At 39.1% G+C, this 23026-nt stretch overlaps 1 protein-coding gene across 1 annotated transcript in view; it reads left to right on the top strand.

Annotated features, from left to right (window-relative positions):
- akap1b (A kinase (PRKA) anchor protein 1b) overlaps nucleotides 1–23026 on the top strand; it is a 30013-nt gene that overhangs the window by 3704 nt on the left and 3283 nt on the right. The window contains exons 2-9 of the mRNA XM_020920490.2: nucleotides 8541–9757; nucleotides 11096–11202; nucleotides 14130–14256; nucleotides 14759–14889; nucleotides 16558–16735; nucleotides 19708–19858; nucleotides 21597–21664; nucleotides 21740–21813. Coding sequence (XP_020776149.1) covers nucleotides 8566–9757; nucleotides 11096–11202; nucleotides 14130–14256; nucleotides 14759–14889; nucleotides 16558–16735; nucleotides 19708–19858; nucleotides 21597–21664; nucleotides 21740–21813 — 2028 coding nt within the window. The 5' untranslated portion in view covers nucleotides 8541–8565. The remainder of the gene's footprint in view (nucleotides 1–8540; nucleotides 9758–11095; nucleotides 11203–14129; nucleotides 14257–14758; nucleotides 14890–16557; nucleotides 16736–19707; nucleotides 19859–21596; nucleotides 21665–21739; nucleotides 21814–23026) is intronic.

Genomic DNA, 23026 nt, shown 5'->3' with positions numbered 1-23026 from the left:
AGTTTTCAAATTAACACCTACTCTGTATTTGTTCAGTAGTTCAGTGGCAATTCCAGGGTTGAAATGATCCAAATCATTCTTTTGTCTACACGAATTTAAAAACACAGTGGATCACTTCCTGTATTACCACTTGACATCAAATGGTGGAACGTTTGAGAGAAGAACTAAATATACAGGTTTTGTGTATTAAATGTATGAATGAAGCGAAACACAAAGTCAGGTATGTTTTTGATGAGGTAACATAGATCAGTAAATAACAGAATATTAAAAGTAAGCCTAGTAATAGTCTACTGGATAATGCCATCCCAAGATGCACAGCTATAGCCTGTTGGCCACAAGTTCAAAAGTAACATTTACTACACGTTGTTATACTTATTTTCCACAATTATTATCATTTGTAACATGCTTTGTGTTCTACCTGTTATTTTAAGAACTATCAAAATCTCAAAGATATTGCTAAATATTGTGGTTGCACTTATTGTAGAGAGTGCTTTGCCACAAGTGGTTTGGGAGTAAAGGTATTACTTCATAGATTTGTCTTGAGTAATCTCATAGAGTACGTGAGTATACATTCATAACCATGTGTGAAGAGCTATGAGGTTGCTGGTTATGTGTGTAGTAGTAAGCTGCTTAGGTCGGCCGCCCTCAGGAGACTGGGACATGTAAATATTGCCACTCCCCTAACTGACTGAACTGCAAGGTCATAGTCTGCAAACTAACATTGAGGTCAATAATAAATGCACCAGTCAACGGCAAAGTTCATTGTTAAGGAGGGTTTTCCAGTCATTTAGCTGCATTTCACCTTGATCAAGGTGAATCTACACTGCACCAGTTGTAGTCGAACATGCATTGTATTTATTTAATATCTGCCAGTGCTACTGATACTTTGCAGCTGATGTCATCAACATTCCCAGGACATGTGAAGCTAACGTTAGGCTCTGCTCTGTCTGAAGCGCTCTTACTCAAGTTCGACTTTAATCTGAGCTTTGTTTTGACAGAATCTGACCATAAACAAGTGACTTAGTTGGAGCTACAACAGGTGATCAGATTTGGTACTGTTAAACATGTCTCTCACATAAAATTAGTCAGTTATTTTTTCAGTTATTCACTCTGACCTTTTTGTTGAAAATCAAAGACTTAAACAGAACCATGAGCGTCTCTACCGATCACATTCATCTCAGAATGTGCTGTTTAAATCCATTCTGTTTCTTGAGTTTTCAGTCAGTTTAAAAAGTGTCCAGTGTGTCTCATTGTTAACTGCTGAATATGCCACCATAGAGATACATGTAGAACACCCCCAGCGTGGATGTCACTGCAGAGTATCAATTTTTTCTTTTTAATTTGGCTGCAATACAAATGAGTTTACTGACTTGTCAAGGGACCCAGTGATGACATGTATTCAGGTGAAGTTTGAAGTGTTGATCCTTTGATGGCCAAGCAGTTAAACACTCCATATTTCATTCTTTCAGTCCCAAGTACATATAAATAACTGTTGGCTTTTATTTAGGACACCACTTTACTCTTGTTTTTACCTTCCATGCCAAAATAGATAAATTACCATGGGCAATTTGACATATCTTTTTATTTAGGTAGATCTTTATGCAGTCTTGTGGAAGGTCCACCACCTGCTTGTCTCAGTGGATACGTTGTTTTTCCTGGAATATCCTGGAATATTCCACATTATGGCATTACACTTGTTTGTTGTTGGGATTTAAGTAAAAAAAGTAACATCATGGAGAGAAGCAGGTGGCAGACCCTCCATCATTAAAGTACCTTTTAATAGAACCTGCACCGTTGATGTGACAGTGTGTTAATGTTGAGGAAATTCTATTCTCTGCAAGACATTTCTGAAGTATCTCTTTAAAATTTCTATTTTGTCCATATAATGGCTTTATCATTTATCAGGGTTTATCTGATAAAGCAACTGGATGCACCACCAGTATTTTCAAAGTTTGATGCTCTAGTTAGCACTTCCATTAACTAATCCCTTTTTTGTCGAGGATGCATAATTTTGTTGTATTCAAAAATATTTAAGCAGTTGCGCTCTTGCACTTAAAGGTGCACTATAATCTTTTAGTTGGGAGTCAGTCACCTGCTTGTTTCTATGGATATGTCATTGATCTGCCTGGAATGTTCCACAGTATGACATTAAGCTCAGCTCTACCTCACATTTGTTAAATTACATGTGGGTGTTGTTTGTTTGTTTTTTTTTTACCTAGGACAACAGGCATTCTGAGGTTACATCTCCACAGATGTGACCTGACTTGGTCTGGTTTGGTCTCCATGAAGACAGAAAGGTTATACCATACTGTGAAACAATCCAGACAAAGCAATAACATCTCCATTTGACAGACCCTCCATTAGAGAAGTTACACAATGCACCTTTTAAAGTAAAATAAACAGAACTTTGCTTTAGTAATTATGACACATTTTTATACCCCTGTCAAACATCACAGCCCATAGAATGAGAATTACTGGTACCTAAAAGTCAGATATCTGGTCAGGCATTGAAACGATTAACACTTATTCTGTGTTGGTGTTAAACAGAATTTTGAGTACAGACCACACAACCAGTTCACAATAACATGCAGTCGCCACATTACGCCATTATTTGCAACTTGTAAATCTGAGTTATTTATGTTATTTGGTTCATAATAATGGTCCATGATACGTACTGGACCATTTTATTCACGCGATGAAGGTGACTGACTCTTAACTGTAGCATTACGAAAAAGATAAATTTCAAATGAGTTGTTTTTTGTAATTTAAAAATGTTGAAACTGAAGATGTAGCTTGAAAGGTTTTGCATTTTTTTTCCTCACTTTGTTCTTATGTTCTTTTAAAGGTGCTCTGTGTAACTTGTCTTACTTGTCTTTTGGTAGATGTGCTTAGAATGTTCCACAGTATGCACCGTAAATTTAAGAATCTCCATGGAGACTTGCAAGACAAATTACAGGTTATATTTGTGGAGAGGTGACCCCACTCACAGTGAGAATACATGTTTTTTTAAGATGTTTTTGAGCCATAAATAATACCTGTAGTTGAATAAATGCAAGACAGATTAGTTTAATACCATACTATAAATAATTTAGCATTAAAATCACCATGGAAACAAAATAAGTAAAATAAAAGTTAAGTTAAAGTTAAATAAAAGTTACACAGTGCACGTTTAGGTTGCAATCAACAGTTGGACAGAAACTTTCTAATGCGTTCCTGTCTTATCCAGTTGTCGCTACATTGGTGTTCTCTTTCCCACTACTTTGGGAATGAGTCATCGCATTTATCCATTATTCAGAGCAGGCTGCGACCGCTTCCACACCAAAGCCACAAGTGTCCTCATTGGAGAGTTGAGACGACGCATTCGAGGATTAGAGGAAACGCTTTGGTGTCTTCTCGACCTTAAACTTCTCTTCTTATTATTTGCTCTGCTTACAAAAGTAAAGGAGGTGGGAATTTTTGGGCAGCTCACCAAATTATGAAACGGAAATCCATGCATTTGAAATCGCCTTTGGATTGTGTTGCCTAGGAACTAATGTCCCCTGAATATTTGTAATGTTTTTTTATTCAGTGTACTGAAAATATGAAGATTCAGGTTTTAATGGGTAGTTAGTGCACTATTTGCAACAACAAAGACCGTTAAATGAATTAAATGTTTTTATAATATACTTTTCTATTCCAGTAAGGGGATCATTTTAGCATTTTTGTGTTTTTCTCCGCTCCTTCATATGATTTTAGTTTCTCAATTTTGTATCCTTTACCAATACTAGATACTGTATTTTTCGGACTATAAGTCGCACCAGCCAAAAAATGCTTAATGAAGAAGAAAAAAACATATATAATAATATTATATGTCGCACTTTTTTGGAGGAACTTTATTTTATAAAATCAGACAACAGTAACCGACATTTCCTGTGTAAAGTGAAGTTGTAGTAAAAACAATAGAGAGAACAACAGACTGTTAACGTCACATATGAACAGTCTTCAGATAAACTATAACATAAACAACAGAACAGAACAAGTTTACCAAACTCTCCATCTCACTCCAAATCACTAAATCCATTCAAGTCTTCATCCTTGGTGTCACTTCTGAGCACCTCGACCTCCAGAGGTAAACAGAGCGTCGCTTCCTCTTCTGTGTCGCTGTTGTCAGATTCAGCATCAGTTCCAGTTAGAATTATTCGGGCTTTTCTGAATCCTGACAGGATGGTTTCGGTGTCACTGAAGTCTATCCAATGACTTCCAGGAACGTTGCATGGTGGACCCGCCCAGTTACTGTGAAGCTGTGTTCTCCATACCCACTTTGTCCTTCAAATTACGTTAACTTCTAAATCAGATGTTATGTCCTGACAGTTACTCTTTAAATTACTTTTAGTACTTTTCCCAAGTTGCTCTTGCTTGATTTATTTCATGGACCACTACTATATTACTTAAGTAATATTATTTTAAAGTAACATTACTCTTACTCAAGTATGTTTTTTTGGCTGCTCTGCTCACCTCAACCAACTATTCCAAAAATTTCATCCATCCCTAAAACTTTGTATAAAACTTAATTCATGTTATAATGTATTAAACATATTGGATAGATATAAATATGAAAACAACAATTTAAAATCACCCACAAAATTGTAGAAATATTGGTTTATTTGGTTGTTTTTATTCAACAGTTTTTGCATTTCATTTTAAAGAATCAACACTACTTGACATTCAAAATAACATTTCTGACATACGTTTACATATTTTGATCATCTGCGCACCTCTGTATGTTCTCGTGTTTTCTCTGTAGCATTAGTAGCAGCCATAGTGAGGACTGGCTGCCCTTTCCTCGGAGCGTAATGAAACCTCCCTGACAGAGTGTATAAATATATAGGAGGCCGTTTGTGTGAGCAGCTGCCAGTCTGAGCCGTGACTGGGCCCTCTCCTCAGTCACATGTGGTGCATACCTCCTAATGCTGCTCTGTAAGGAAAGGCATGCACCCGCAACCTTTTTTTAACACCAACTACTCGCCGACACAAAGTTCAGAGGGCACTGTCGCTCTAGTTGGCAAAGCTTCATTCAGAGTGCACGCCAGGCTTTGTTTTAATGTTAGTGATGAAGCTGAGACGTCTTACTCACTCGGTACTGTGACTGTTAGACTTTTTTACTACATACACGATCTAATCTGTTTTGATAACTTTCACACAACATGAGCAGATCACTGAATGGCTGCTGATAAGGGTAATAAAGATAAGTAGGAGAATTTGATAGTTTATAAATCTTAAGTTTATATTCAACTATAGTAATTGTTTTATACCAGAACTTAAATCATTAATCAGAACAATATTGCATTGTATAGTCAAATTATTTTTATTTGTATTTATTGTATTTATGGCATAATCTTAAACTGTTTATTAACACAGTTCTTATAAATTATGTGAAGGTTTTTAAAGCTGGAGTAGTACACTAAAGGTTTACGTAACATTGGAGTGGTGTATACTAGAGCCCGACCGATATATCGGTTGCACGATATTATCGGCCTATATTGGCACCTGGAGACATATCGGCTATCAAAAGATATGCTTGCTGATAGGGGCCGATATTTCACGTGGGCATGTGATACGTTGTTAAAAATCTTAGACTCTCTACATTCTGTTCATTTAATCCAATTTACAGACAGATAATTGTCCTAATATGTGGCTTCACATCAGTATTTATCTGCGGAGTCATTTGTCAGTGTCTGTGTCCATACTGTCCCTGAACACACCACATAGATCCAAACATTGAGATTATATTCTTTTTACGGACAATCGGTTTGAGTCTGGATTAAAAGGACATTTATTAGTGCAGACTTATGATTTGAGGAGGAGCCTGTATGAGCGGTGAGTGTTGGAAATATGTCGACTTTGAAGCTAGTTTTGGTCATTTGTTATGGGTTAGCTGCTGTAGCTCCCGCACATAAACAGACTGTTTTCTATTGGTCTATTGTAAAGTGACTATATTGGCTGTATATTTGTTACTGGACCTGCATTGATATGTAAATGAGCTGTGAATAGATGTGTGAATTATGACATTTGCACATATAATTAATTACCGCGGCGCACACACATTTACGGCTAAAGGCTAAGAGCGATTGTTTATTTACTAGTTATGGGTCGGTCGCGAACGAAATGACTCTTAAAGCCGGCTCTTTGAAGCGAACGATTAGAGCCTGCTCCTTATTGGGAGCCGTGTTTTCTCTTTCTCTCACTTTTTTTCTCTTCACGCCACGTGCAGACTCGTGGTTTGACAGCGGCAGCGGCTAAAAACGAAACTTTGAGAAATTTGCGTGTACATAGGATAAAAAAACAAGCATATTTGGCTGTTGTTAAGCATAAAATAAATAAACCAGGACTAATCTTGGGCACGAGATAGAGCCCGAGTCCCGACACTCAGTCCTGGTTCAGTTTTGGTTTAGTTCTGTTTAGTTCTGTTTTACATGTGGTCTAGATCTGTTTTAGTCCTGGTTTAGTCCCTTTTCAGTCCTGATTCAGTCCTGCTTTAGACCTGCTTGCAACAAAACAATCTGAAGAGCCGCTTGGGAGCCAGAAGAACCAGCAGCTTTTAGTGAGCCATGCCAAAAGAGCCGGTTCTCTAAAAAGAACTGGAATACCCATCACTAGTGTCTAGAATGTGATGTAAAAATGCCACTAGGTCAACCTACTGTCTGTAAATATGATGTAAAGAGGCAGAATAACAATAAATGTTGCCTAAATAAACCCAATTTAAAATCCACCAGAGCCAAACCTAAGTTTTTTTAAACAATTCAACATTTACAGTGAATTTTTACATCACTAAATATATTGGCGATTATATCGGCTATCGGCAGCTCCAACTACCATTATATCGGTTTCATATCGGCCACAGCAAAATCCATATCGGTCGGGCTCTAGTGTATACGTTTGTGACATTTTTAGTATTTGCATTCAGTATTTGTATTTTTCAATGAGAGAAGTGTAAAATAATCAGTGTATGTTTATAGTTTAAAGATCCTGTATTTGACAGAACAGATTGTAGGGAGCTTTTAGCATTGCTACCTCAAGCTGTTACCTCTTCAAAAACATACCCGGACACTAGTTTGCGTAATCCTTTATTAGTCTGTCTACGAAAACCAGCTCGAGCGTCCCCCTGGCTTGAAAGTCCCAGCTCAAGCGTCCCATTCTGTCAGCAGGAATGCCCCCCTTCTCTTGGGTGGCACACTGGTACCTGCTGTGCCCAGGAGAGGGGGGAGACATTCTCGCTGCCGCGTCACGCACTGTGATGTATAGAGTTAGAAAATTAGCAGTGCGAAGCAGTGCGACACAAGAAACTTAAAGCTACAGGATTTGTTAAAAAATCATTCAGAATCACTTTTAGGAAGGTCTGAACTATGAATTTCATTGAAATATGTAAGATAAAATCTTAAAATGGTTGCAGCACAGTTGAGACCATATCATTTTTGCATGTTTTTTTTTTTTTTTTAGTGTGTAGGAACAAATGTGTTGAGCTATATTGTAATTTGCGTGTGTACAATGTATATAATGAAAACAAACGTTTGTTTTTTTTATATATAGATTAACTTAGTTTCATAAAGGGTGCAATTCAGTATTTTCCAGCCAACAGGTCTTTCTAGCTGGTTCCCGTCCCATTCTGTTGGCAGGAACATCCCCCTCCTCCCTCCGGGCACCCCTTTCACAGGGGGACGAGGGGGGACGTTATCTCTGGCCTTTAGTCGACCGCGTCATGCACTGTGATGTATTGATTTACAAAATCTGCTTCACATTTCATTTTATTATCATGCTGAAGGGATCCAGACCAAATGTCTGGCCTTGTTTGTCATTTTACAGGTTTTCACATTTTTTCAGTGTGTAGTACCAATCCTCATTTACTCACAGAACTTTAATATGAAATCGCATTTAAAATATTTTTTTCTTCAAATCAGAATACTTGCTTATGCTCAACAATTCACATGACTTTACATCTTTAACTATGGATATAGCAGGAGTTTCTTCATGCTTAGGATGCTGTCAGGCTGTTGTTCCAGGATTTCAGATATATTGTAACTTGCATGTGTAATTAATACTATATATTTAATGATTTTTAATTTATATGTATATAGAACTTCATTAAGGGTATAATTCAGGGGGACCTTCCAGTTTGGGGACCTTCCAACTGATTTTCCGGTCTACATCTCCATAGGTCAATATTAACTGTTCCAACCTGTGATGTCATGTATGTAGTGTGTGTTAACAGTTATCAGCTACCTTTTACCTTTCTTTTCAGTTAAGACTGGCAATTCCAGGGCTGAAATTATCCCAGTGATTCTGGTGAAGGTGTATGGAGTGTTTTTGACAGAAGAACTCTGCCTAAATACATAGGATTTGTGTGTTAACAGTGTGATTGAAAATAGTTTAATATGGGCCTTTTCATTCTAAACACCCTCAAAAAAGCATAATGTCTTCCTTAATTAAAAATTCTCTCGTGATTCATGTTTTGTTCTTTACATTCATTGTCTAAATTTTTTTCGTCTCCTGTTTTTGCATTTCAGATTTAGCTGCTAGTGTCCTGTGGAAATGCCGCTGAGGTTTCGCTCGGTCGTGTCCTACACACTGCCCGGAGTCCTCGCCCTGATCGGCTGGTGGTGGTACATCTCCCGAAAGAAAGATCGAATTTTGGGCCACAGCGAACTCAATCAAACCTCTTCCGCCAGCCTCCGAACTTCGCCAACAGAGGGCAGCAACGGCGTGATCGAAAATGGCACCAACTCTCCCACAGAAGACACCGCAAGAGCCGACAGCCCTTTGCACACGACTGCAAAGAGACTGGATCACGATATTAACTCACACGCTCAAGACAATGGAGACGCAACATTAAGAGTAGAAGAAAACTTAGATTTAAAGGATGAGACGCGGGATGAAGCGTGCTCATCTGAATTGGACATTTGCGAATCAAAACAGGAAGTTGTTTTGTCCGCGCAGCTTACCAAAGTTACACATTTGGATCCCAGTATTTCAGAGGGAGAGAGGCCAGAACCGGAGGGCGGAGTCGCGGGGGTGTGCACAGTTAGTCCATTGCAAAGAGTGGTGCAGCAGATTGACATAGAAACGCCAATTTTGTTGCAGGATTTCCACCAAAATGTCCTAACAAGCACACCATCTTTGCTAGTATGCACAGCAGAAATGGAAGAATTTACCTGTGAGAAGGTAGATCAACAGCCAAAAGAAGTTGAGCCAGATTTGGAGCTCCTAGCAGCTGGTTTGATAACAGAAGTGATCTCTGCAGCGAAGCAAGAAGTCATGGCCGATGCTAGCTGTCCATTATTGGAAAGTACAAGAATTTGCTCACAAGAAATAGATAAAACAGAGCATGAGTTACTTTCAAGAACAAGCTCTGATGTCCAAAAATCCGAAGAGGGAATTTCGAATGGATGTGACACAGATATAGTTATGGACAGATCAAATTGTTCAGGGCAAGCAATGCCAAAAGTTGAAGGGGTTTTGGAGGAGGACTTGGCTTGTAGTACATGCTACTCAGAGGTCAGCAGTGAGGACTTCCACCCAGCAGATAATATCCAAGTGACTGATTTGTCTGCGCCAGAGGAGACGACGCAGATGGAGGTGCTGGGGGTAGATGGAGCCGAGCGGAGAGCCCTGAGTGAGGATGGCTCTGTGGAGGGAGTGTGTGACCTGAAGAGACTGAACGGGATGAGCCCGGGCAACGGAGCTCACGGCACGGACGCAGAAACGGACCAGTCCGGAGGAGAGGGTCAGTACTGCACAGTCTATATACACTGTACTCTAGTGCTGGTGCGGTATGGTGATAAAAACTTAATAGTGCTGATGTAAGATCTCGCAAGATCAAATTGCATCAGGATTGTGCACACATGGGAAAAATGATCTCATGAGATGCTTTTCCATGTGTTTACATGTTGATTGGACAAGAAAGGTTCAATGCTAGTCGGTGAACATTTTGAGAGTTAAATACATTTTAGTAGTACGAGCCAAAATTGAGAGGTGGACCACACAATTTTACAGGGCTGGGCAATTTTGCCTGAAATATTTTAATTTTTTTTTTTGCAATCTATAGAAAACAAGATAAAACCAGCTACTGCCTTAAACATTTAGCCCCAACTTTAAATTTGACATCACTGACTCTAATTCATCAGTGCTGTCTGGCTCTGTTCTACACTCTGGTCACTGTGATTGCAGTGAGCAGCCTTTCTCACATTTGCAATTTCCAATGCAAGAAAGAGGGGGAATGAAACTATATTTTTTCTAAACAAATCGTTTTGAGCTTCATATTGCATTAATCAATTGAACTGCTTCTATTGGCCAGCCCTACAATTATCACTGACGTCAAAAAGTAATTTAGTCTCATTCTCGTGGAATCTCATGTGTTGTCTCGTCATGATCTCCCTGTGAAAATCTGTCATACTGGTCATACTGTGATTCATTCTCTATTTAAGGCCATGGGGTGGGCATTATTCACAGAATCAGGATTGGAATGTTCTAAAATGTGTTTTTAAAGGAATGTGTTACCCATAAAAGGAACAGCAAAAGAAATACACTACTATTAAATTTTTTACACTACACATTTCTGATATTTTTGGTAGATTTATGCGTCATTAGAATAAAAAGATTATTTCCAGAACAATTACAGTATACATTTTTTGATTCATCTTCTGCATAGATATTTATTGCCGCTGCTCAAATACTTTATTCCCACTCACTTCTCTTATTTTCAATAGGACAGAAACTACTGGCCCCTTCTGGGAGTATGACATTATCACTTACTAGGGTGTAGAAACCACCAGTAGATACTTTGCACAGGCTGTTCTACATGCATCTCTATTGACAAAATGATCAACAGTTTTTCAAGAGCCTGTGATCAATACAATACTTGTGGTCCTGTTTAGGTGTGAGGGACACTGTGTTCAAATAAAGCTCAGATTAAGTCTAACTTGAGTAACAGAGCTTCTAACACAGTAGTGCTTACAGTTAGCATCACTTCATCAGGTGAGGTTGATGACATGAGCTGCAGAGTATCAAAGGGGAATAATGTATTGTAGTTGTTTGTCAGTCTAACTCCTGTTTGTGTCCACAGGCTCAGATGTGAACAGTATGGACTCTGTGGACAGCGGCTGCATCGGAGAGAGCAACCACAGCTCGTCCAGTTCAGAGGTCATCATCTGGGAAATCGAGGTGCCAAAGGTAAGGTCGACCTGATGCTCTGCCGTGTACGGTTTGATTGACAGCAGGGCGACAGTAGCTCAGTTGGTAGTGTTTGTCCATTGATCTGAAGGTTGGCAGTTTGAATCTCACTCTTGACATCATTGGTAGAGAGGTCAGATTCACTGACCCACAGGTTGGCAGTGCCACTTTAGCTCCCACAGATGAATGCTGTCGTCACAGAATGAATAGAAAGAATGCCTTTCATTGTCACTATACATACGTACAATCCACACTATATACATGCACAATGAGATTAAAAGCAACTCACCCTCCAGTGCAGATGTGCATGTAGGACACTTACAACCCAGTACAAAAAAGAATAAAGAAGAGAGTAAATAAATAGGAACGTAAGTACTAGTGCCTATTTGTGTCCTTGGGTAAGACACTTAACCCACCTCGTCCCCAGTGTCGGTGTACACTGGTGTATGAATGTGTGTGTGTGAATGAATGAGCGGTTCCTTGATGTAAAACACATTCACAAAGTAGGATCGATATAATTAAGAGTTAGACATTACATTATTGATCCCACTGGGAAGATTGATTTTTTGAATATCATCTGAGCTCTGGTTGTCTGGACTAAAGTTTTAGTAAAATGATTAAGGAGACAAATAATCTGTAAAAGTTCTACCTGTTAGTTACCTGAGCAATATAGAGTTAAAACATAATTCATTACAAATGAACAATCAAACACAACATATGTTATGTGCAGTGTTGGGAATAACGTCGTTTAAGTATAACAGCGTTACTAACTCCATTACTTGTGCCAATAATGAGTACGGTAATCCAACAAATGACTCTGTCCTCTGTAGTGTAACGGGGCTTGTTATTTTACTGTGAGTCTCAGCAGTGGTGACAGATCACACCGTCTCTCGTTTCATTCGGAGGTGGTGTGAAGTTTTTTTCCTTTGTTTTGGGCAGTAAACAAGGCTAAGATGATGGGGTAGAGATGGAGATTAGCTAAAAAAAGGGATTGATCGTAAATGTGACCAATCAGAAGCAGCGTCATGCAACCTTGAGATTTTCCTGACTTTTCATTGGTTTAGCACTGAAAAGCGCTGAAATACTGTTTTTAACACATTTGGCGAAATATACAGCACAAGATGATTTTATGGATTTACATGTTTTTAAGCAACTCTTTTGTGATGGGAGCACAAAGAGAGGACTACAGCAGGAGAGACGCGTGCGTTTGAAAGATGACAAATCACTAAAAAGATGTAAAAAATAGTGGACCCAGGGCCAGGTCTCTGTTCACGCTACTTATCGTAAGTGCTGCTCATCTCTGTTGAGCGGTTCTCTGGTTTTACAAGCTGATGAGTGGTGTTTGGTCAGAGTCATGCTGTGTGAGGGGACAGCTGTTTGCCCTTGTGCTTTTGTGACGGTACAGTTGTTGTCACTGTTGGGTGTGAGTCCATTTTGGTGCTTTTGATCTGTGTGGATGGGAAGAACTTAAAACACAGGCTCTGGGGGCACTTGGTGATTTGCAGACAGAATAAAGGCCGAATAGAGCTCATTTTTACTGTAAAAACTGCAAGAGGTGTATTTTGAGTTGTTTATGTTGGTCAGTGCAGTTACTAATGCAATTACTGTGGAGGAAAAGCAACAGGTACCAGGTAGGTTGTGTTAGGATAGAATTTTCCTTGCTACTTGCTGCATTGACACAGAAGACTTGAAAGCATTCAGTCTTTTATTTGGTTCTTGTCAATTGAGATCTGTATGCATCATGTTTAGTGCCGTATTTTCCGTTCTGTTAGACGCGCTCTTAAGCCTCCAGTCCCATTAAAAAACGACTGCGTGCCCCACAATCCAGAGCGCCCTATACACGAATCCACTCACGTGTCCCAGCACGACTTCAGTAAACTACAAAGCCGCACCACCCGCAGAACACACAAACACACACGCAGCAGACAACGACCACGCAGCCAAAAACACCAACAGACACACTCATCACTCCACGCCGACGAGGAACGGAACGGTGGAATGAACCGAAAAAGCGAGTGCAATGTGCCACTTCTAGACACAACTGAACAACTGAGTCACTGCGAACATGCCGACAATCCAGCGACAGACAACACCCTCCCTACACGCCACAACTGAACAAAGCCCAGAGTCACCGTGAACGCACCAAACAAACAAAACCACTCACCCATCACACTGTTGTGTTTCCTTTAAAGTCCGGTGCGGTTTATTTATGAAAAAGTTTGAAAATAGACCATTTAATGACAGTGTGTTTATAATCCAGAGCGTCTAACAGTGCGGAAAATACGGTACATTGGAAAGTGAGTGACTGGCTCATAGCAAGAAGCAAATGCAAACGACAATAAATTGAACCTTTACAATCTACTTCTCCTTCAAATCAGAAATAATGTAATTGAAGTGAATGGTCAGATTTAAAGGTGCTATATTGTGCAAAATTTTTATTTTTGAATGCTGTTACCCTCTCAGAAATGTACCTGGAGTTGTTTTGTTTCATTCACACGTTTGAATAATCCTGCATTATTAGTCTGTCTACATCGCCAAAGATCCAAATGCTCTTTTCCACCTTTTGATGTCATGAAGCAGTAGTTTTAAAGTTAACAGCTCCTAACAACACCTTTAGGTAAAAAAAAAGTTTGGTAATTCATCCAAATTATTCTATTGAAAGAGCCTGGAGTTTAAAATCACAATGAAATACCTGTATTACATCCACACATGACATCACAAGGTGGAACAGAGAGTTTTCAGTTTGAGAGAAGAGCTCAAATTTAATCTAATCTCTAGCGTTTGTGTGTTAACCATGTGTGAATGAAACAAAACACAACTCCAGGTCTGTTTTTCATGAGTAAACAACATTATAACATAGATTAGAAAATGGCATAATCTGGGCCTTTTTAAATGTCTGTACTGAGCCGTGTGTTCGTCTCTTGCAGCACCTGGTCGGACGGTTGATCGGGAAACAGGGCAGATACGTGAGTTTCCTGAAGCAGAGCTCTGGAGCAAAGATCTACATCTCCACTTTACCGTACACACAGGAGTTCCAGATCTGCCACATCGAGGGTCAGTGTCTGCTCTGGGCTCCTTTTACGAAGAAATATGTCGATGCGCCTACGTCTGTGTTCATAACGTACACCCACAGACTGTATAAAGAAGTGGGACGTCACCTATAGCGTTTGGCTCCAGTCAAATGAAGCTCATGAGGCTATTAATAGTATTAGGGCAAATTTGGAGCCATGTTGGGAATACAAATTGATTTGCAGATTAAATAGTGAAATAAAAACACAAGGATCATTTAGAGCAGTTTAATACAGACCAAAAGAGCAAAATGAGGAGCCTGACAGCAGAAGTTATGAAAAGAGGGTGACATTTTTCCAATACAAAAAGTTAGTCTCACTTCTTATTTTAAATGTGGCAGCTAGCAGGTTGGCTATGTTCATTTACAGTCTGGGTGTACGCATCACTGTTTTTTGTTTTGCTCCATTTTAACTTTAGATTAATATGGAAACAATATTTGAATAAACAAATAATAATGTTAGAATACTAATTCTTTCTTTTTTTTCAGGAACGCAGCAGCAGGTCGACAAAGCCTTAGCTCTGATCGGGAAAAAGTTTAAAGATTTGGACCTGACCAATCTGTATGCGCCTCCAGCTCCTCCTCCTCTCTCACTGCCCTCACTCCCCATGACCTCCTGGGTAACAACTTACATCTGTTTTTCTTGACATTTTAAGCTTTGATTGGTTAATTGTTTGTGTTGAGATGAGTGTTACTGCAGTACTGAACCATTTTGGAACAAAGTCTAATTTCAGTTTTTCTGACAGGTATTAAATTAGATTAGAGATAGTCCAATGAGATTCATTTGGTCTTCCGATACTTTGTTATTAGGTTCTTTTTTCAGACCTAGAGTTTAGTGTCATACCTGACAGTTTCGACTGCTCACTAGCGCTCTTCCTCAGAGTGGTCACGTGATGTTGCTGTGACATGTCTGGTCAGCTGATTTAAACAGGTTTTGGCGCTGTCTTCCTACTGGTGGAGGCAGCAACATCACATGACCACTCTGAGGAAGACGCTAGTGAGCTGTCGAAACTGTCAGGTATGAAACAAAACTAGGTCTGAAAAAAGAACCTAATAATATATAAATCTGAGATATATTCATGAAGTAGGAATCTGTTGAATTGCTCATTAAATTAAACTAGAGCCCTGCACTCAATGACGCAAAACACATTTTGAAAGTGCATTGTGCGTGCAGGCGGGAGCGGGACTGCACAGTGCGAGAGCGGGTGAGATGATAAACTGCAGTCCCGCAAACTTAATATGAGAGTAAAGTAAAATATACAAATGATTAATGTTTGTCTATCATACATCATTTGTGCTGGATATTTTATTTGGCATTAATAAAAACATTTTAAGCAGCCTAAACCTGTGGTCTAATCTCACGCCACATTTTAGACAATTCCTTTCTCCATGTTTGATAGAGATTAAAAAAACAAACGTCCCCATCTTGCAAGGATTTGCAGGTGGGAGCGGGAATGGAAAATTACAATTCTTTGTGGGCGTGGGTGGGAGCAGGACTGAAAATTTGTGTCCTGTGCAGACCTCTATTATAAACCGCTACACCCCTTTACTAGATTCCCATGCATTTCAGAACATGTTTGTAAAATTCTAAACTATGGGTACAACACGATTTTTCTATTAGACAGGTTCTTTGCAAAGGACATTCTAAATGATTTTGTGATTTGACAGTTGCACCAATTTAAAATTTCGTCATTTTGATTTGATAACGATTACAATTTTCTGTTCATAGCAATGATGAATGGAAGTCCATCATTTGGACAACTAATCTGACCAGCAAAATGAATCCTGGTGATATTTGTTATGATTGGGCCCAAGCCATCAGTGGTTTGAAGATTAGACCAATCACAGGGCAGCATTGTGGTTTGGGTGGAAACCGATGTGCCCAAACCTAAACAAACATGGGAACAAAAGGGGAATGAGTCTTTATAATTAACAATGATGGCTGTAATTTTAACCTGTTACTCCAGTGCAAGTTGCTGTTGAACCCAAACTTATTTTACTGAATTTTAAACCTCTTTAGTCCAGTGAGTTCCATTTTTCAGACTAAAGTTTAGATTGTTTTCCTACCTGACAGTTTAGGAGGAAAGACAAGAGGAAAAACACTAGTGAGTAGTCAGAACTGTCTCGTATGAACACAAATTAGACCTTGATCTGAAAAAAGTTTGCTCATTTTGTTGCCTTAGACTGTCCAAGCCACAACAAACAAGAGAAGAGTAGATGGGCTGTCCAGTAGTATTCAAACTCTAATATTAATGACTTCTATTCATTCTATTTTATTGTCTTCTCAGCTGCTGTTGCCAAGCGGAGTCTCGGTGGAGGTGATTGTGGTGAACATAGTCTCTGCTGGGCATGTGTTTGTTCAGCAGCACACTCACCCCACGTACCACGCCCTGAGGAGCCTCGACCAGCAGATGTTCCTGTGCTACTCTCAGCCTGGGACGCCCGCCCTGCCCTCACCCGCTGAAGGTAACTATGGCAACAGGACACTGACGGTTAAACGGTTTCGGGAAAAATGATCAATTTCCCAAATCCAAAGTCTGGTTGTTCAGATATCTATACTGGTATTGGCAAAAGGTCCATTGCAGCGCATTTTTCATGATGCTTGCGGCACCTAGATCAGGTTAAATACAGGCTGTGGAGGCTCTGTACGTACTTAAAACACACGAATAAAGACAGGAAAGACATTTGTGTTACCTCTGATACCTCCATTTAGTCTTTGGTGTGGATGCTGAACTTGATAGAATAACTGCGCTATAGAGAGAACAGCCAAGAGCTAAAACGACTTTGTTTATTCTGCATAATTAGCCATGTGCTCCGAGGAGTGTCTTTTTTTTTTTTTTTTTTTTTTTTTTTACAGGCGCCACTGTTGTTTTTATCCACACAGTGCAGTAGAAAGTGACAAAGTAAAGTAAAAGTGCTTAAATCATTATACATATGACTCTACTACTTTAGAAAAAGGGCTAAAATATTAAGGTTGTACCATAAATTCCACACTATAAGCCGCTACTCTCTTCTCACACTTTGAACCCTGCGTCTAATAAAACGATGCGGCTAATATATGGAGGGATTATTTGTTTGGCACATTGTCCATTCATGTATACAGTCTATGATTTGGTAACACAGTGGATACTCGCAGCCTGAGTGCAGAAAACGCCGCTGTCTGTGCGGTTACACATGGATCTAGGGTTCATATGAAGTTGCTACACTAGCTCGCAATATTGTCAGCGCACTCAGATTGTTTAAAAATTAAGTTATGATGCTAAATGAACATTAGTGAGGGGGATATGTCTTACCCGTATGTGTAAATTACGAGAAACTTCAAACTTCAGTAGCTGCACATTAGGGGTGGGCGATATCTCGATATTTTTAATATATCGAGATTTTTTTTTAACTCGATATGAATTCTGACATATCGTATATATCGATATAATGCTTATATTCAATTTTGATTTTGCCGCTTTGCTTGTTTGTCTTCTCTGTCGCCCGCGCGCCCTCGCCTCCCTGATTTTGTTCACTCGTGTCTCATTCACTTCTCACTATCTCCGCGAATGCCGAAAGTTGCTGCCAGTGAAAAGCTTCTAGCGCCACGAAACCTTTCCACCATTTACAGACAAGGCCACCAGCAGCACATCCTCACATTCCACCGAGTCATGTCCTTTAGTCCAAAAGAAGCTGAACCGCAAGAGCGGCACATGGAGTGCGCTGTTTATGCAAATTAGCCATGCGCTTTTTAAGTTTCGTTTCTGTAAAACATAAACAAGTCTGTGCAAAGCTGCAAAAAAATAAAAAAAATAACATAAAATAAAATGATAACACTATAATCTCAAACGGGCTGATGTGGCTCTTGAGTCGTTATGCTATATATCTTGTAAAGTTTAGTAATGTAAATTCTATTTATGCAGAAGATTTTAATAAATAATCTGCTGCAGTGTCACTTGTACAAAAGTGCTTGGAATCGTTGGGTTTGATCTGCAGTGGATTGTGGGAAACCTCAGAGCTCCTTACTGCTGGAACATGGATCTGTTAAAATAAGGAACATCCTGAGCTTCTTCTGCTGAAGGAGCTCACGGTTATGATTATGGTCTGGATAACAGAGTTTATGCAAAGATGAGCTTGAGTTGAGTTGTTTTATTTATGAATGAAAAGAAGGAAATATGTTTTATTTCTTTTATTTGACAGTTAAATTATTATTTATGTAATTAGGGGTTTTTGTAATCTTAAATGTTCCTATATGAACTGCCTACCTCTTACACTTTAATTTTTTAAAAAAGGACCTTGTGGAATTTGGCATATTTGTTTTTGCAGTTTTCCGTTTTAGGGGGTTATTTTTTCCTGTACAGATATCGAGATATATATCGTATATCGAGATATAGCAAAATATATCGAGATATACTTTTTTTGATCCATATCGCCCAGCCCTACTGCACATCCACTCATACATGATTGATAGAATTAACCCCACTCCTGAGAGAGTCTGAAGTCTGCTGAAATCCTCCAAGACACTGACATGATACAGACAGGATATAGGCTCTGTCTGCAGGAGACATGTGCAGTAGAGCACAGGGAGAGACAGGGTCGATGCGCCAAGGAAGATGCTCTTTTGATTGTGTTTTGAACAGTTATTTTACACTTCATACACACACCCTCCTCATGGTAAACACACAAAGAAATGCAGATGATGTAGATTTTAAGTTGATGGAAGAAGGAAACGGAGCTGCTGCACTTGAACTCGACATCAGTGGTGACAACAGCGTGACAAACTAACTCATTGCAAAAAGACGACAAAAACTTTCAGAGGCGATAAAAGCACATGACCCTAACTTAATAACATTCTTGAAGATGTGAACACCTGCGGCTTCTACTCAGGTTCGGCCTATACAGTATATGTGCAGTTTTAAAATTTTGTTAAAATGTAGTTGATGCTGCGAATATTCAGGTGCACTCAATAGTCTGCATTTTACTGTAGTAGAGTAATTTTTTAGTTTTTTTACTGTTACAAAATTTACTAGCCTTAGTCTACTTCTTCCCACTATGCAGTATCGGTATAGGCAAGTACACTAAAGCCAAGTAATGGTATCGGTCCCCAAAAAAATGGTATTGGAACAACACTAATCCAAACCTCTGAGTAGTTTTACTGTCCTCTGGTATTATGTAAAAGCAACAGTCTGGAGCTTTCGTCTATGTTCCCTGTTCTAAAAATGTGAAAATGTAACTTTCCCCATGTCCCACCCACAGCTCTGTACATAGTAGCATTTTTAAGGCCTCAGTTTATATAGAATATGTTAAAAAAATGTTAAAAGCGTAAGGGAAAATCCGCTGCTTGGTGCCTCTCAGTTTTACAGTTTTGAAAATGAAGTGATTGGACCTTTTTTGTATTGAACTAACAACAAGTACGAGGGGAAAAATAGAACCCTGTGTATTTTGTGTGTATTTTGCAGTGGGTGTGATCTGTGCCGCGCCGGCTGGAGAAGGCGCCTGGTGGAGAGCTCAGGTCATCACGTTTTTCAAAGAGTCAAACGAAGCCGAGATTCGATACGTCGACTACGGAGGATACGACCGCGTCAAGATTGACACACTGCGGCAAATCAGGTCTGAACCTACAGCACCGTCACGGCGTTTGTGTTCACCGCCGTTCAAGGTTGTCAGAAGTATCAAATCACTCATCGGTATTAAAACTAGTATCAAAACTACTCATTTGAGCAGGGATCAATACTAAAATAGGGATGGGACGAGATGTCTTGCCATAAGACTGTGCACACATATGAAAATTGATCTTGCGAGATTTAATCCTATTTCTTTACAGCTGAATTTGAGTTGAATGTATTTATTTGAATGTATTTATTTGGAGCATAAGCCCCTTGAGATGTCTTGCCATCTCGTTTTTGAACGGGTCCTCATAAATACAACAACAAAAGACAGATACAGTAGGGCAGACAGTAGGATACATAAATTCAATAAAGCATCAAAACAACAAAATCAACACAACCACAAACACACACACACACACACTTGACTGTTTGACATATAGTAAAACAAGTTTGATAATTACAACAAAATGAACAACAAAAATTCTACAAAATGATCAAAAACAATGACATGGGTTATGCAAATATTGAACCAGAGCATTTTTAAACGAAGGGACTGAAGTTAAAACACGAATCAATGAAGGAAGATTGTTCCAATTAGGAGCTTTATATTTAAATTTGTGTTTTCCTATTTGTTTTTTGACTCTTGGGACAACAAAAAATATCTGATCTGCGTTACGTAAACTGTAAGAGGATCTGAATGGAATTAAATATTGTTTGAGATATTCAGGAAAACTGAGATTAATGCATTTAAAGAAAAATAATAAGCAGTGAAGTTGACGTGGGGAGGACAGAGTGAGCCAGGACAGTTGGTGATACATCGTACAGTGGTGAGTTCTGAAGGGACAGTGGATAATGAATCTGCAGACTGTTATAGATAACACTGAGTGGTTGGAGAATAGAAGTTGTAGTATTTTGATAAATAATATCACTGGCAGGGGCATGAAATGGTTATGCCTCACTCAAGCTCTGGAGAGCTGCCTATGTTTGAGCAGCTGCAGCTAAAAGACTCCTCCACATAAAGACGTGTAGCTCATATTCAGACAGAGAACACTTTCAACTCTGTCCCAGTTTTTATTTCATCATTATATTAGTTGAAATTGGTCTCAAAATGTCAATATTATCATTTATCGCAATAAATTCTTGGTCAGTTAATCATCCAGCAAAATCTGTTATCGTTACAGGCCTAAGTATTGTATCTCCAAATCAATTCTGAAATGTTATTGTCATGACCACAGAATGTCTTGTATTATTGTGAAGAGGGACCCTATTGTGCTTGTTTTCTGTGTGAAGAGGCTTGTGCACTTTATACATCTGGTTTTACTTTATTCAGTGTAATATAATGAAATTTATGTCCATATGAAATACATCTCCATTGGGGAGTAATTTGAATGGATTAAGACAGCTTCTGCAGTTTTCCCATTGATTTAGTTAAGATTATGGTGGCACAAACAGTTTTTATTTGAATAATTTAATCTCATTCAATGTCATGTTTATATTACATCTTTAAGCACTCATTTTTGACCAGTATGGCCTCTTTTATAAGTTTATTATTACACAGTTTTATTATGCCAGTAGATATTAGTAGTCCAGGTCGTTTTTAGAATTCAATGGGAAACAAAATTACCAAAATCTGATGTACATTGACATAAACTTGACACTGACTATTTAGTTTGGGGCCCTCTGGTGGTGGATTTAATGCACAACATTCTCGTGTAACCTTAACTCTTTTCTTTCTCCAGATCTGACTTCGTAACACTACCATTTCAAGGTGCTGAAGTTTTGCTCGACAACATAGCACCACTTCCAGGTAAAAAGATTTTATCCGTGCGATTATTTTTTTTTTTCTGTGATTAAAATATTCAACTTTTAAAATGTGTTTCAGGAGAGGACCGTTTTTCAGCTGAAGCCACGACTGTGTTAGAGGAGCTGACCAGAGGAGTAGCACTTCTGGCACAGGTGAAGCGTTTATTCAGTATTAACTAAAACTAGAAGATTGAACCTCTCCGGGGGGCGTCATTTAGTCTGACGTGGGCGTGCTGACATGATCTATTTTGATTAAATGTTGTGGTGCTGAAAAGACTGTCAAGAAATGAATGGGAGCACACACCAGACTATCCCTCTAAAAAGAACAACAATTAATTAAAAGTCCTATATTATGATTTTTCTGATCTATGTTATAATGTTGTTTCCTTCTCAAAAACCTACCTGGAGTTTAATGGTTAAACGTGTGAATCAAACACATCAGACACGAGTTCTTCTCTCAAACTGAAGACGCTCTGTTCCACCTTGTGATGTCATGTGGTAATACAGCATGTGCATCATAGTGTTTTTAAACTCCACACACCTTCATTAGACTCATTTGAATCATTTCAGCCTTTGATTAGGTGAGTTTCAGCTGACATCATTGTTATTAAAAGCCCGCGTTGCATGCTGGGAAATATTTTGGTCAGAGGCAAGAAACACGACAGCGTCAAACACAGTGCGTAACCTCGTGTATTTATCCCCGATAATGGTAAATTCCTGCTGCCTTATCAGATGCACAAATAGAAGCACAGAAGAAAGAAAATGTCTTTTTCGTATTCTGAGTGAAAAGAACCGCTAACGGTGAATTAAACGACTTTCAAACATCCGCAGAGCAAACGTAGAAGATCCTAACAAACCGTGGACTCCAACAAGTTCAACAACACATCGAGACTCTTGGAGGTTTTCATCTTTTCTGCTGTGAATGGCCCAGGAGTTTCCACCAAGTCATTGTGGATATCACCCAAGTGAATATTTGTCCAGGTAGTTGGTGATTCTGACCAGAAATTTGGTTTGGTCCACCTTTTGTCAGGGTTGAAAAGGGTGTTTTTTTTCGTCTGTCGATGCTTATGACCAATTTCTGGTCAAATGGTCTTGGGTCCTCTGCCGTTAGAGTGGATAAATAATCGGGATCAATGCCCTTTACGTGCTTTCTCGCTCCGTCCGTCATGTTGAATTAGTGTTTCTTGCCGCCGACCAAAATAATTCCCAGCATGCAACGTGCGCTTTTGTCAACAATGAAACTCACCTATAGCCCATCTCTACTGAGCTATAGGTAAAAGGAGATGTTCAATTGCAAATGACCACTACATGACATCACAAGGTGGAGTAGAGCATTTTGAACTTTGGAGATATAGACAGACTAATA

This window comes from Boleophthalmus pectinirostris, unplaced genomic scaffold (genome assembly GCF_026225935.1).
Source record: "Boleophthalmus pectinirostris isolate CB_2022bp ecotype Guang Dong unplaced genomic scaffold, ASM2622593v1 HiC_scaffold_9, whole genome shotgun sequence".
NCBI classification, from domain to species: domain Eukaryota; kingdom Metazoa; phylum Chordata; class Actinopteri; order Gobiiformes; family Gobiidae; genus Boleophthalmus; species Boleophthalmus pectinirostris.
The sequence above is the reverse complement of the archived record's forward strand: the minus strand, read 5'-3'. Positions and strand labels throughout refer to the sequence as shown.